General features: G+C 40.6%; 1 protein-coding gene across 1 annotated transcript in view; it reads left to right on the forward strand.

Annotated features, from left to right (window-relative positions):
- Positions 1–2907: 2907 nt before the first annotated feature.
- mapk1 (mitogen-activated protein kinase 1) overlaps positions 2908–15671 on the forward strand; it is a 32819-nt gene continuing 20055 nt past the window's right edge. Inside the window, exon 1 of the mRNA XM_036526099.1 lies at positions 2908–3293. Coding sequence (XP_036381992.1) covers positions 3148–3293 — 146 coding nt within the window. The 5' untranslated portion in view covers positions 2908–3147. The remainder of the gene's footprint in view (positions 3294–15671) is intronic.

Raw genomic sequence — 15671 nt, forward strand, 5'->3', positions numbered from 1 at the left:
ACCCTATTTGATTCCAGTGTAATGATTTCTTAACCATGAGTTGAACTGTAGTCTATAAGTCTAAACCCAGCCCACAAGCTGTGGGTCAAAGTATTCATTGCCTTTCAGCCTCAGACACTGCCATTTTCCTTGCCAATACCATAATGATGTGTTGTTGAACTCTGTATTAAACCATAATTGCTAATCACATTTTTGTCATGTCTGTTATTGTATATATTGTTTGTTAATTGACACCGCCTTAATAGATGTAACTGTGCAGAACCAAATGCATGCCAAGTTATTAAGGAAATATTATTGCATGTCATGCATTGCAGTTCACAGCGATAGCACAAACATGATCATTTGGCCCCAACATAGTTTAGTTTTGAGGAAGATACAGGAAGCTCATTTTAAAATGTCTGTACTACCGGAAACATTTCCACAAGAAAAATTCATAAACCATGTTTGACACTTTACCACCAGTATACACCTGAGTGGCTGAACTCAGGGTTGAAGCAAAGCTAATTAAAATATAAATAAATAAAACATAGATAAATAAATATAGATAAATAAAACTAACTGCTGTACTTGAACCAGATAAATTAGTTGACAACAGGGAAAACTGATCTTGGAGATCCTTGGAAATTTTGCCATGCCCATTTAAAACTGAACAAATGCTTCTGTTGGCACATGTCCTTAGTGTTGAAGATGCACTGGCTAACCTTTGACGAGTGAGATGTGTAATATTTTGTGTCAATTGTTGTAAAAGCTGCGAGGCATCTCTATTCATTTCACAGACACTTGCTTTCACTAGACCATTCACCATATAAGTCCTCTTATGTTTATAAGAGAGATACATGCATTTACATGGAGATTGATACACGTTAACTGAAAGTCATCCCATCTTTGTGTGTTTCCATTTGGAATCAGTACCTTTGTTTGTATGTATTTTGTCTGTAAATGACAGAATACAGAGGATTTAGTTGAGTAATTTACTTTGATAAATGAAACATAAGTTTAGAAAGTAACTTTTGACTTGCCAGGCAAAGTATTTTGAACTAACATGAATAATTATAAACATTGCAAATGATCAACAAATTACAGTACAATTACAAATGAACCATACTGACAAAATAACTAGTAGTAGATTTCCCTATAAGTGATGGGGAATATATTATGTACTTAGACTAAAATGGAACAATATATGTATGTAACAGTGTTAAGCACATAAAGACAGAAATCGTTAGCAGCAGCATGTAGTCATTCAGAGGTAAATATCTGCCAAAACCCTTGTCCCCTAAAGGTAATGGTGAACACATGTAATGGATATCAATGGTGATGAAGGAATTGGAGCAATGCCCCTTTTCCTTTCTATGCTGTAGCATGTTTTATGGACACTGCTTCAAAGGGATATGAATTGTGGCTGATTGGCAGTGATGTCTAGCAACCAGGGAATGGCACTGAGGGAAGGATGTTGGGATGTGATAATGTCAGGGCTGAGCTCTCCAAAGCTCTGAGTCATATTTCCTGCAACAAGGGGAATGAGTAGATAAGATTGTGCTCCTCTGTTGAGGGACAAAGGGGCATCTCTCTAACATCACTACAAAATCCTTGAGGACAAAGCTGTCAAATAGGCAAATGACTATCCTGACATTGTTTTAAAAATATTTCTATTATCAGAGGAATACACACTAGATATATTAATGGATATATTACAACTAGGTTTTTTGCCACTGGCTACTCACATAAAATAGAATATTTCCATGATGCTACATTGATGGTGAAAGTAAGATGACATTGCTATAATGTTTGCTGCATCGACTCAGCTAATACCAGTCTGGTGCCAATGATATGATGTTAATCAGAGGACGTGGCAAAAGATCAAACATGAGCAGGTTCAGCACACCTCAACAGGCTGTTAGCTGCCACGCCTGCCAGCTGCTGTCAATCATCAAGGACAACCTTTATTTCCCTCTTCTTGATTGGGTTAGAATTGCTCTGTCGAACCATTCCAGTGCCTTCTGGAGAGCAAGTGAGCAGAACACAGTAAAGCAGTCATGCGAATGGATGTACCTACACTGAGAGGAAATAAAAGACACAGCAAATGAGAAAAGTGGAGACAAAATGGCTCAGTCTTACATATTCCACCCTGCTTTTTATCACTAACATAAGTACAGCCTTAATGTTGATAGGTGAATGTTTATAATTGTACAGTCTAAACAGGATGTCTGAAATGCCATAATTAAATAAATATAAAAGAAATAAATGGAATACCATTGTAACTGTATATTTCAACACTTGGGGTCAGACATACATGCTACTATTAGATTAGAAAGGATAAATACACTCGCTATGCAAGGTATATACCAGTCGGAGATATTTAGGTATAATATGTAATCTAGTATCATTCTATGTAATAATGATAAGTACTGAACTGCATACAGCATGCATGATGATTGCTCCCTGAAGTAGTAATTTCTCTTCCAGGATTAGTTCCCTTTGCTCACACGAACATTGTAACCATCTATGCAGGGAAAGACATGAACCCCACACGAGCAAGGGAGTCATTAACACTCAGTTGTCTCCAAGCCAACATTCCCTCTCAGGGATAATTCATTGTACCTGCTTTGAGACCCTCATGACTCCAGTCGGGTATACGCTACTTCATCTAAATTCCACCTAGTCCTCCTAGTTAACCACTTGCTGTAACGATACACTGCATATACTGCGTCTTTCAAACCTATCAACACTGCAGTGTAAAGTACAAAAAATCATTTTATTTTTCAAAACAACAGATACTCATTACTAAGACTGTATCGATAAACTTTGATACCCTTGGCAAACCCGCCCCCTCACGTGATAAATATTTTTTGCTCCCTCTGTGATCACGTGACCCTCCCCTTTATTTCCTGCAGTATCACTGCTTGCTTTGCTTGCTGCAGTCTTGCGGATGCACCGTTACGAAGTAACCGAGAAACGGACTTGTTAATATTAGCTAACGTTACTCTCCTTCTACTTTTATCCCCTCTCGCCACCCTTGCAGGCGTTGAATAGGTTCGAGAGTTTCACTGCCTCTTCTTAGAGAGTTTATTTGTGGCTATTACCTTTTTTCCAGACTTGATTTGACAGTATCGTGGAGAACGTGTGTACAGGCAGCTAGTTTTAACAATGGCGACAGCTGCGGTATCTGCCCCTGTTGGCGGCGCCTCCAACCCCGGATCGGGAGCTGAGTTAGTCCGCGGGCAGGCCTTCGATGTCGGTCCCCGCTATAGTAACCTGTCGTACATCGGAGAGGGCGCCTATGGAATGGTTTGGTAAGTTCTTTTTTTTCTCCATCTGCAAACGGGCTTACAGTGATTTGTGTCTACATTGCTTTTGGTTACTGCCGCATCCCCCTTATAAAAATAACGTTCACGAATAAAGAGTTTAATTTCGAGCTCTTCCACCACATGGTGGTAAATCTCAGTTTGTGATGTGGACTACATGCAGATAGGTAAGTTTTTTTCTGTCTCGCCGTGTGCAAGCACTGCTGTAGCTAGCCAGCTAGCTGGAAGTACACAGTCAGCCACTTACTTGTTGATCACCGTTGGAGGCTCCTCATGTTTCATGTTGTTAACGTTAGCTAGCTGTCTAACTAGCATACGTGGCTTGCTAGGTAATTGTAATTTAACATTGTAGCTATAATTATACAGTACACACTACTGTAATTTTCGACATAACCAGTTTCCTGGCACGGCATTGTCAATATTCTGTCTTGGTTAGCTAGCCTTAGCTATACTGCTAGATTCTAGACAAACTCCCATAAACGGATGTAGGTAGCTAACGTTAGCTACTTGAAAAACGGAGATATCATAAGTAGTTATTCCAAAATCACAACAGTTTTTTAAAATCTTACGTTAAAAACTGGTGTTAAAACTTCCATACGTGTACTGTCAGTAAATTGCACACAGATGTTGAAAGTAGAGATCTATTGGTTGCACATGAAATTAACAATTTGTTCATTCATGCCTTGACATTAGAGAGATGCGATGCAATGAATGATTATCTCTTTATAACATTTATTAGATAGCAACCTCCAACGCTCTACAGTTGAATGCTGCAAGCCTGGTGTACGGGAGTTGGTAAAGCCAGCCTTAACTAACTTAATCAGCTAGCTGTTTAGTTAGCTTGGCTAGATTTTCCCTTTCAATTAATTACATGGCGGGGATCATTTGGGATAGATCTATTTATATAAACGAGTTCTTCAACAAACCGTTTGTTAAATATTGATTGTGTTAGGCCCGCAGCGCCTGTGGTGTGCATAATGACATTGTTAGTGTGTATACATTTTTTTCACAACTGTGAGACAGGTCGTGCAGACCGAGGAAATGTCAAGGCACGATGATGCTGACGTGCTTTGTCGAAGTGCCCGTTTGACGGGGGCGTGGGTGCTGATGAGAGAGGTTACGTGTGAGAGAGCCGTACAAAAAGCCTCTTCCTATGCACGACCATGCACCAAACTCAAAAAACCCATGCCTACGCAGCGTTTGGCCGATTATCTGTTGATCTCGAAAAGTATCGAAATGAGGGGTTATGCATCTTTTAAAATCATATACAGCTCGAGAATGGCCTGCTTATGCAAGATGAAATTCGGCTGAAAAAAAAACGTCAATGATGACTTAATTCTTTGCCCGGTAAATCAGTTCTGGCAGAAAGCTCCGTAATCTTATATAATATATTACGTAATCGTATTGTATATTACAAGATTTCCATAAAAAATAAAAGGCATTTAATGTTCTAGGTGTGAGTGTTCATATGCACTGCACGGCCGCAAGTAAGTTTTCAGTTAGTTTGTTTTTGTTTTGTTTGTTAGAAGTCCGCGTGCTTATGTTTTTGGTATTTGACGGACCATTTGTTTTAATTGACTTCCCAATTGTTGAGGTGTGCCATAGTGGTAGTTTAATTGTAATCTTTGCATCATGGTGAAATGTTCTTTGAGGTGCAAATTCCTTTGACAGATCCTTTCTTACAGCAGTGGTTTCAGTTTTTCAGTATTAAACTTTCTGAAAATAAAGAGGCATATGAATATTCAACAACTCTGATCGTGAACCTGCCCTTCCTTTGAATCAAATATTCTTTTATTTTGTAGCCTCAACATGCATTTTTAAGATGTTTGGATTCTAAAGAGTAGTCGAGAGTGTTTGGTGAAAATGCAGGCCCTGTGTCAGTGTTTAACCAAAACCTTGAATAGTGCTAGCCTTCAATAATGACATTGCTAAGCTTTTTTAATTATTATTAATTCTCTTAAGGACAGCTTCAGATTTCACTTAAACAACGAAATGAGGAAGGGAATATAAGACCTTGCATTTCACAGCATTGTTGAAAATCTGTACAGTGTAGGCAGTGTCTGTTGTGCAACACGGTGGAGCAACAGTGTGGACTTGTAGTCTTGTAATTTTGTAATTAAGGCCAGTGGGTTTGAATGTGGACGTGACTGCTGTTACCTGTGGGCAAGGTATTTGGCCAAAATGCCCCAGGAAGAAAAACAGTGCCAAAAATGGGTAATTTGGCAATGTCTGAAATCTGCTCTTGCTTGCCATTTAAAGAATGCATACTCGCTCCTTCCTGCTGCATTCATTGGAAAAACAGTTTTGTCATTGAGGTTGCATGTGCCAGGGTGTGGTCTTTGTTGGAGGCTGATGAAGCTGTTGGTGAAAAAAACACAGCAACAAAACCACACTTATTACAAAATGTTTGGCTTTGTATTTGCTAGTGTGAGCAAGTGTGTATGTGTGGGTGTGTACACAGAGGAGGGTTGTAAGTGTAAAGGTGTCTCCTCTTAAATTTCACCAAAAAAGTGGTTCTGCACTTAAAATTCAGTCTAACTGCTTTCCTCATGTTATCCGTAGGCAAGTTTGTCCATGTGCCAGAGAAGATCTGTGTAAGACTTTAATTATGTGATGCGGTGCAAGTACACTTCCTTGCTGTGAAGTTAGAGGAAGCCAGGTAGACATTACCATCTGGTAAAGATGTCCAGTTTTTTATTTTCAATTGTAGTAAATATATCTGCTGTTGTCACTACTGTGGTCTTGCTGCCTGTGTAGTTTTTCATTTCTTCATTGTTGCTGATGAAATTCTCCTTTTATAAAACCCTCAAGGTCCAGCCATTCTATGCTGCTTGTTCCCATGTCAAACCCTGGCAGCTGATTTTGCTGCTGTGTCCCCACCCCTGCTTTGGCAGTAGTAATCATCGTCTCTAATTACGGCAGGGCGGAAAGATTTGGCGCTGCAAAGTCAAAAGCCTTGATTTCGACCCCAGTGGGATTTGGCCTCTGGCTGGTCTCTCTCGCCTGGCAGTTGCATTGACTTACACTCAATTGTCTGGCTAATGCTAGTGGAGACGCTGACCCTTTGGTCTGTCAGTAGCAGTGACTGAGTTTGTGCTGGATAGGTGTCTGTGAGGTAATTGAGCACTGCGCAGATGTTGACCTCTCAGAAATTCTTTTCCCCTTATGTAACAGGTGTCTCCCATGGCCGTAACTGATCAAGTGGCTCTGCAGTGTAATGAAAGACAATGGTAGCAGTTTTGCAGGTTCGCATGTACAAAAGTCATAGAACAAGCCCAAATGCTATGTTTTACACTCTCACATTAGCCTCCAAAGACCTTTCTTTTTTCAGACATTTTGGTTGGGATTATGGATGTCAACATCTGTCTTAATGATATGATACAATATTGATACCTAAGCAACAATATATTGGAATATATCTAAGAAATTGCATTGATGCCATGCAATACGATTCATGCTATGCATTTTGACACCGTACAATTAAGCTTAACCTTAAAGTTATTGTGTGCTTTTATGGAAATATTGAGTGTCTATAAAAATCATTATATGCCATTGAAATATTCAGTGTTTATTATTTTATTGAGTTTATTAGGATTGTTGCAAGCGCTCTGCTATCATCCAAAATAATGCAATAACATGAGTAAAAATAAAGCTCTGTGCTGCATATTGATTCTTGCATGCAACGTACAGTTGTATTGTTGCCTCTGTGTCACAGCATCAGTATAAATTGATGTATTATTACCGCTCAAATTGGGAATACCTTTCTTCCCATCGCTGTAAATGTTGCAGTGGCATGGTCATAATCTGTGGGAATGGAGTGGAGCAGAAAAGAAAGGGTCCCAGTCTTGGGCTCTCCTAACGTGAGTGTTTTGGCCAGAATTAAATTGTTCCCAAAACCGAAGGCCAGCCTGTGATGAAAGAAATGTTTCGCCTCTCATTCTGTCGAATGCTCGTAAGGAGGCTGTCATCTTAATGAACTTTCTACTTTCCGTTAACGCGCTGAAGCGACATCCAGGCAGGATTGGAGGAGCTGCTGCTCGCTGACTACCACTCGGTGGTTATGTAACGGCACAATTGGAGCTGTTCAGTGGTTACATGGCAAGAGAGGGGGCATTAACCACAGTCATTTGTTTACCAGTGTCCTTATTTGCTCATGGCGTACATGTTTGTGGTCAGACCTGCGCATGTCAGGATAAGAAAGGAGGGCTTACCGCGAATACTGGGGTGGAGCTTTTCTGTGGTTTTTTGTTTTTTTTTTTCTTTCTTTCTTTCTTTCTTTCTTTCTTTCTGTCTTCTCTAGGTCTTATAGCTTGAATGTAATTTGCATTTGTGATCTTGTGACTGGGAGGCAACAGAGGTAGGGGGCAATCATCATGTAGCTAATAAACTGTACCTGACAGCACTGTGCAGAGGTTATTTTGAGATGATCTGTTTGAATTGGTGTGCTGTCTCGGCAGCATTGACTCTGAAGTAAGTGATTGTAGTTGCATTTGGAATTCATTTATCAAAAAGGAAAAATTTTAGTTGTTGTGAAGAGAATTGAGCGGCACCAGGTGGAAGCAGATGTTGGGGAAATATTATGCATCCAGTCCATGTATTACTTTTCATTTAATCAAACAAGTAGGCTAATCTGGTCTGTCTTGGTACACTTCAGTCCAAATGTTAAAGCAAGAGCCCACTGCCATAGCTTTTCACTGTACTGATCTGGGTTCTTGGATTAGACGGTGATTCATAAACACCCTCTAGGACTCAGATGTGCTCTTAAAACTGGAAAAGTCCTCATGAGGAAGCAAATGAGACCCTCAGGCTTTCAGTTCTTGAAGTAAAATGTTTTGAAGCCACACAGTGAGAGGTAGCCGTTCAGAGGGTATGGATGGGCATATACCTCAATTAACCAAGCCTGTAAGGAAAAAGCTCCTTTGTAATAGTGTTTTTTAATTAAAAAGTTATTTGTTTTTAAAGAATCCAGGAATCGGGTAGAACAATTTAAATGGTCCAGATGCAATTGCTTTTAAAAGTAAACTACTTTTCAGAGTATTAAAAGCCAGCCAGCAGGTCTTCAGGCTTTAAGGCTTACCTTTTCACCAAATCCTCCCTGTCTTGTGTTGCCCTTTTTCAGTTCTCGTAAATGGCAGTGATTCATTTGCTGACTGTGGCATCCAAATGGTCAGTTAATGGGAGTGCGATTGACCATCTGGAGCAAAAAATGCTGAACATACATCAAATTGTCCAGATACTAAAATACTGATAAAGACTGTAGAATCACGAGAAACTCTGAAGTAGTGCGTTTGCTTGAAACCACACAATTGACAATGAAATCCATTCCGAGCAAAGCGGAAAAGGTGAAGACTTTGGTGCAGCATGCTGTTGAAGTTGAAGTTGCAGTTGAAGCTGAAGCAGTGGTGATAACAGTACTAGCTTCAAGTGAAATGCAGAGGCACCAGAATTGGTTCTGAAGTGGGGAAAATGAAAGGGCGTCTGCAGCAATTGCATGCTCTGGACACTCAACTCACCAACACCCCCCCCCCCCCCCTTTTTTTTTTGTTGCATTTGGTGAAATGAGTGTCATTGCCCCTTAATTATTGTTTTTTTAATAATCATTAAATGTTTTCATTTCATTCTTTCATTAGTAGGTAATGATATTTTGCCACTTCGTTCAGGTTTCTGAGGTACTTGAAAACACCCATATTTATGCAATCTGATTTGTGACGCTGGAAATGAAATGTCTTATAAGGAAGTGACCTCACTGAATGCATTTGCTTCATTAACCTGTACAGATTTGATTAGGAAGATTTTGGTTAAAGATTTGTGGTGGGTAATTTGTATCATATCATTAAGCAAGTTTTAGCTTGTAAATGGTTGGTTAGTTCTTACTTGTGTTAGTGTCTTGTCAAGTGTGTACAGAAACTTCTTGTCTTGTTCTAAAGTGCATATTATGCAGTTGCTTCCCACACTCCCAGTTGGGATACTGAGTACAAGGGAAGGCAGTAATGAGGTGAGAAACAATTTCCTCTACAGGCTTGTGTGTGGATTTTCCATTTAACACTGACTCAAAACTTGCAATCCTTAATTTATGGTTTCCTTTCCTCCCCCACCTTGTCTAGCCATTAGTAAATTTGTGCCTAGGATCAGTCAGATATGTTTTTGTAGTGCAGATATCCATTGTCATGCAAGTAATGGAAACTGTGATTTATTGGCATTTTATTGAGGGTATTTACAATAATTTATGGTATTGTATGTAACTGACAACTGCTAGGTTGTCTTAGTTTCAAATTAGCACAAGTTGGCTTGTGTTACGCCTTGAGTGGTGCTGTGCATGCACTTGCTGGTCTGGGACTGTTGTTAACCAGGACTGGTTACTGTTGCTCATATAACTTGGATACATTTCTGTTCTCTTGTATCGGTTGCTCTGGACAAGGGTGACTGATAATAAATGTACTGTAATGTGCAGGTTACTTTACTATTCCAGTTTATGATCAAAGTGCAAGGTAGTTTCTCACCTTGTTTCCAGCAAAAATTGGTTCAGGATTTGAGTAACGTGAGAGCAGATCCATTTTCAGCTGGATGTACTTCTTCACCTCAGTATGTCTGATTGACAGGAGCGCCTTGCGTGAGGTAATGATGGACTTGAAAGCAGACTGGTGGAATGTTTAGTGTCCACTATATACCCACCTTTGGAATAAATCCCTCACTACACAACCATCACATGGCTAGCAGTCACAGCCAGAAGGCTATTTCTTTATGGCTTTGAAAGATACTCTTGGGGTCATTGTTGTTGTCGTCATCATCATTGCATACACTCCTAAGTATTTTTTTTTCCATTGTTTAAGCCAATTCTTAAGAAAACTGTTGGAACCATTATAGGTATGGGGCCTAGTCTAACATTAAGTCACTTCCACAGAACAGCTGAGGTTTCATAAACCAGCTTGGCTCAGAAAAAGACATGATATGGGCACCATACAAAAATATTCTTTGGTTTAACATGGGTAAATTAAAAACATTTTAAATGGACCAAGCTGTCTAGCCAGCTGGTACTAGTCATGTTGCATACCTCCAATAGCTAATTAGGTAGCAGTGAATAACTATTTTGCTTGAATGAAATTGTAATGAATTGTTTTAAACTGCAGTATTTTGTTTGGTTGACTGTCAGAGAAGCTTTGTTTGTACATCTTAGAAGGTAGAGTCAGATATTGCTTACTAAAGGCAAAGGGAGACCAGCACAAAAAAACCAACACCAAGCCACGGTGTCAACAATGTATTACAAATCTGTAAACCAAACACCGTTGTTTGATCAGTCTGTTTTGTATACAAAAGAGTTACAATGTCTGGACTGGCCTCAAACTGCTAATTGGACAGTGGAAACAGGCTTAAGATCTCACATTAACGGTCTATCTCAGACCGTGTTTTAGGGGGGGTGTTTTGAAGGGGAAGACAAAGGCACCAGTATGTTTCTGCGGTGTTTTATGAGGAAATTGCCTCAAATACCATGGGGGTGACACAATAAAGGGACATAACGCAGCGGACGTTACAGGCATGTTGTATTCCACTCTCGAACGCAGAATTTTCATTCAGAATGTTTCCTCCGCTTTTTGGAAGGGAACCTGTGACTCGTCCAGTGCCGTTCCCCAGGCAGTCTGACTCCCCCGAACAGAGTGAGCTCATCCTGGCCCGGGCCACGCCGTGCTCGCACGGATGGATGAATGACTGAAAGCGAAAGTAACCAGATTGGAATGCGCATTCAAGCCCGCTCAAGTTGGGCTGCTTCCCATCAGACAGTAATCCTGTTAACAATGATTGGACCATGTTCTGTTGTTTTTTGTTTATGTTTTGTCTTTTTTTGCCGTTGTCTCATTCTACCCAATTCCGTCTCATTCACCACAAACTAATGTACAATTTGAGAATGGTTAAAAAGTTGTGTTTGGAATGAAGGGTGAGTGTAGTGCGTCCAAGAAAATGTATTTCTGGTCTTGTGCATGCAAATTGAAGTGTCATTTTACAATCAGAGGGAAGTGCTGAATTATGAATGGGAAGGACATGGATAGGGACATAAGCATTCAACTTAAGGGGGTAAAACTATGGCTGGAAGTGGTCTTTGGCATAGAAGATGTAGCATTCAGTTTTTAGGACCTTTTTTTCCAATGGAAAGGACAAAGGTTGCACCTTCTATTTGTTACTGAATCTGTAAATTAAAACTGGTGGTAGCAATATTTGAATATGTGGTCAGATATTTTCTTTGTGGGCTTCATGTTACAGCTGGAGTCAGACTGAATGCAAACCCCTTGCTTGCTTAGGAATTCAAACTGTGGAGCCCTCACAACAATGTGAATTTATGTCGGACAAACTTGATCCAGATAGGAAACAAGCCAACTTTTCAAATCTGTGCAGTGTCTAGTCTCTCTTTGGCAGTGTAAGTTTTCCAGTTTGCTGACGAAGCTTGCTAAGCAAACACGACACTCAGAAAAAAATCTCTACCCTCTACCAATGATTCTGTTTACCTGGCATGCAGGTTTTTTTTATTTTTCCCTTGGTACAGTTTTGGTTAAGTGAAAACATAGCTAGGCCTGCTACCCCTCTCTAGCTGTATTACCAACAATGCCGTGTCTCTGACCTTCTCCTGTGAGGTGCAGTGATGCCATGCATCAGGAATGCAGAATGGAGCCTGGCTAAACAGAATCCATTAGCAGTGTGGCTTTAAATTTAAAGCTCAGAAATTAAGAGCGATGTGTCTGGAGCTGGCTGGTTGTAGCGACCAGGGAGCTGGCTTCATCCAATGGCGCCTTCATCTCATTTTTTTAATATGTCTGAGTTAGCCATCTGCTCTCGCCTAGCAGTGGCAAACTGAAGTCGGAGGATCACAGCCCTGGTCTCTGAGAATGGCAGTATGATAATATTTCCCCTAAACCATCAGTTGCCTCTGATTGTAAATCATCAGTCACACAGCACGTGAGGTGATTTAAGAGGACAAAGGTTTGCAAAATCCTGCTTTAAACCAGTAATTGGGATCATGTGTCTTGATAAGACAGCTGTAGAGGATTTTGTATAACCGCATACTTTCAGGACCATGTTCACAATGTCTGATGTCTTTGTTGCACAGTGTGTGGCCCAGGTGACTCTCCTACCCTCCCCTGGTTGAGGAAAGTCACTCATTAATCTGTACTCCATTATGATGGTGGATGGCTACTGTGTTGTCTGAAGGCGTTTCCTGGAATCTGGCCAAGGTGCAAGCCAGGAAATCCAGGCATTACACCCCACTGGCGGACACAGAAAAAGTCATTACACACTGTTACACACAATCCCTTGTTCCTTTAGCAGAGCACTTTTTGTGGCAGATTATGTCTGGTTTTCAGAGATCTACAAGTTCAGGAACTGCACCATTTTTTAAAATCAATGCAGAGTCTGTACTGTAAAACAGTATCACCCATTTTTGGGTGCTCAAAACTAACATTTGTATTGCAGAGGTAGGACGCTTATAGGGGTGGTTTTGCCCCTGGAGATTGTAGGTTTTGGTGATCCGTTTCGTCTGCGATTGGTTCTCACTCACCTGCTGGAGTAGCCGTTTGCACAGGCAGTCTGCTGATGGAGCACCACTGTAACTGTCTGTTTCATAACCACCTCCTTCTTCAAAGCCTATGATATTGATGCATCCTGGTAATGCCACAGATACAGCAAGCAAGCCTTGCAAAATGACCATTTCCAGCATACATAAAACATTGTCACTCTGTCAATGAAGGGTCCTACATAGGTATTATGTAAGGCCCTTATACATACTCTGAAATGCTTATACACAGCATGGACATTCAAAATTATTTGATAAGGACTATCATGTCATCCACATCATTGGTGATGTTACCATGACACCCTCTTCCATTTCTAAAAACAGCAAATTCTGTTTTTCAAAGTAATCAGTTTTGTTTTCCTGATTTTGAAATGTTTTTCAGTGCATTTTCCATTTTCTTACACTTCCTGTTTTCACCCAACGTACCAATGTTAGAGTGTATTTGAATAAGATAACAATTTGGAACAACCTCAGAGATACACCTACAGTAAGTACCAAATGCAAAATTCAAGTGCAGTTAGGAGTCAGTGGATTTAAAATTTCCTCTGCCTTGATGTGGAAATTCTGAAATCTCTGATTACCCAGCTTCTTCCCATTGTGGTTATGCTATCAGCCATCAGGAAACTGAGTAAAATCAAATTAGTTAAGCATATTTTTATGAAACAACAAATTAATGGCTGAGGCAAAAAGCCACACAGCACACAATTTTGCTTCCTGAATAGTGTAGTTAAATATCAATTAATATGCAAAGCCCTCTTCCTTATTTTACTGGTCACCAAAGTTGAAGCGAGTTTATATTGAATTCACACAAATTGCCATGCAAGAAATATCATGTCCATGGAAACATTGATCTGCATTTTAAATCGTCAGATTCCATCTTGAAATCCTTCTGAAGGTGAATTCCTAAATTCTGTCAGCGATTTTGTGGTAAAGTAGCGGTGTACATTCTGGTTTAATATTTGACTTCAGATGCAGTGGAATGGAATGCAGTCAAGGCTTTTTGTGTTTCTTGTGTAGGCTTTGTTGTAGAAATTGTTAAAAAAGTGGCATTTCAGTTTGTATATAGGGAAAACATAAATACTCAAATGAGAAAAAAATCAGTTTAGTTACTAGAGAGGAAGGGAACACTCTTACAAGACTGCAGCCCACATTCTTATATGGATCCTTGAGAATCCATACCACAGCATTTCAAGTTTAAGAATCATTATTTTGATCCAGTGTACTTGGTGGGTGGGAGTCTAGTGTATGATCTTGATGTGTTGCAATTATTACACCATCACGGTTTACGCCGAAAATAAACTGTATACTTCGTGTGCTAGTGTAGTTCCCTAACAGAACTGGGTTGAGGGAAAAAAAAAAAAACACTTGCATCGATGTGAGCGCAGAATGGCTTCATGCCCCTTGAAGTGTCACATCAAATGGCGTGTGAAGGTTATCACATGTGGTGGCTGTGGCCAGGATGTATCTCAGGCCTCGGCCCCACCTCCCCACGATCGATATCACAGCTGCTGCGCAAACGCTTAAAGAGAGGCTGCGAGGGCGTGCCCCATCGCCGTTATGCACCTGCCGCCGAAGCACGGCGGCTCCGTGTGGCCTTTGCTGCCGCCAGCATCCCGGGTTCACAGGGGTGAAGCTGTGAAGGAACTGAATTCCAGGTCAAGCACTGACTTAAAAAAAAAAAAAGGGTGCCACAAAGGGTGTGTTTCAGGTAAACCGTAAGGAGTCACGGTGCAACAGGACACTCCTCCCATTAGGGGCCCTCGCTGCGTGCAGCGGACCTCCTGCCCCCGCTTACGCCCACCCCTGCTCGCCACTCCCGCAAGGCAGTGTACCCAACGCCGCTCTCCGCCAGCGAATACCGCCAAGCCTAGGCTTTCTTCCAAACTCCAGCACAGGAACGGTTTCCGTGGAAACCACTCTGGCGTTGACGTCAGCGCGCTACACCAGAGCCAATCTGACTGCAAGGAGCTGGGAGGGAAAGGAAAAGGAAAGCGTGAGACCAGCAGCCATCAGAAATGACTCTCCCCGTTGATTGAAATAAAGACGAACCTGCAAAGCAGCAGTCGTGATGTGCTTGTGTTTCATTTCGACCATAGGTTTCTGAGCTCATTCCAGCCGGATGCAAAGCTTTGCCTGATGTCTGCTTTACCTGCATGCAAATGCAGTGGGCGTATTAACAGAAGCCTGAACAAGGTAGCAGTTTAATTCAAAGGGACAAAAACTTGACAGAATTACAAACCGGCTCATCTCACTACATGTGTCAGAAATGGAAACTGTATACATTTTGTAATGAACTTTGAGTATAAAATGGTAATAAGACAGAAACAAGTAATGGTAACAAATACATTTGTATTTTGTTCAGCTAAACTTTGCACAGCCTACTTGCATTTGTAAAAAAGAAGAAAAAAATATATTTGCAGTATATCGCCAAATGACAGGAAACCAGATAATTATTAGATGAATTGACAAATTGGTCATTTAACTGCAGCAGTTATGTGTGCCTTTTGCCACTTATTTTCCTTTAAATCAGTGAATTCATTGCCCCAATGCCACAATTAGTTTGTAAAGTGTTAAGTTATGATTGAATTCATTACTTCACCACACATTACATTCTTTGTATTTGTAAGGTGCATATTTGCACCACGCTCTCATACCAAACACCCCTTTGCACATATTTTTTGAAAATAATTTCCCACTGCCACTTTGGAGGTTGGCTTTATTATAATTTTAATAATGTTTATATTTCTGCATGAGACCTCTTGAGATCCACCCCCCCCCCCCCCCCCCAACAAAATGGTGAGACTGGAAGA

This window comes from Megalops cyprinoides, chromosome 4, assembly GCF_013368585.1.
Source record: "Megalops cyprinoides isolate fMegCyp1 chromosome 4, fMegCyp1.pri, whole genome shotgun sequence".
Lineage (NCBI taxonomy): Eukaryota > Metazoa > Chordata > Actinopteri > Elopiformes > Megalopidae > Megalops > Megalops cyprinoides.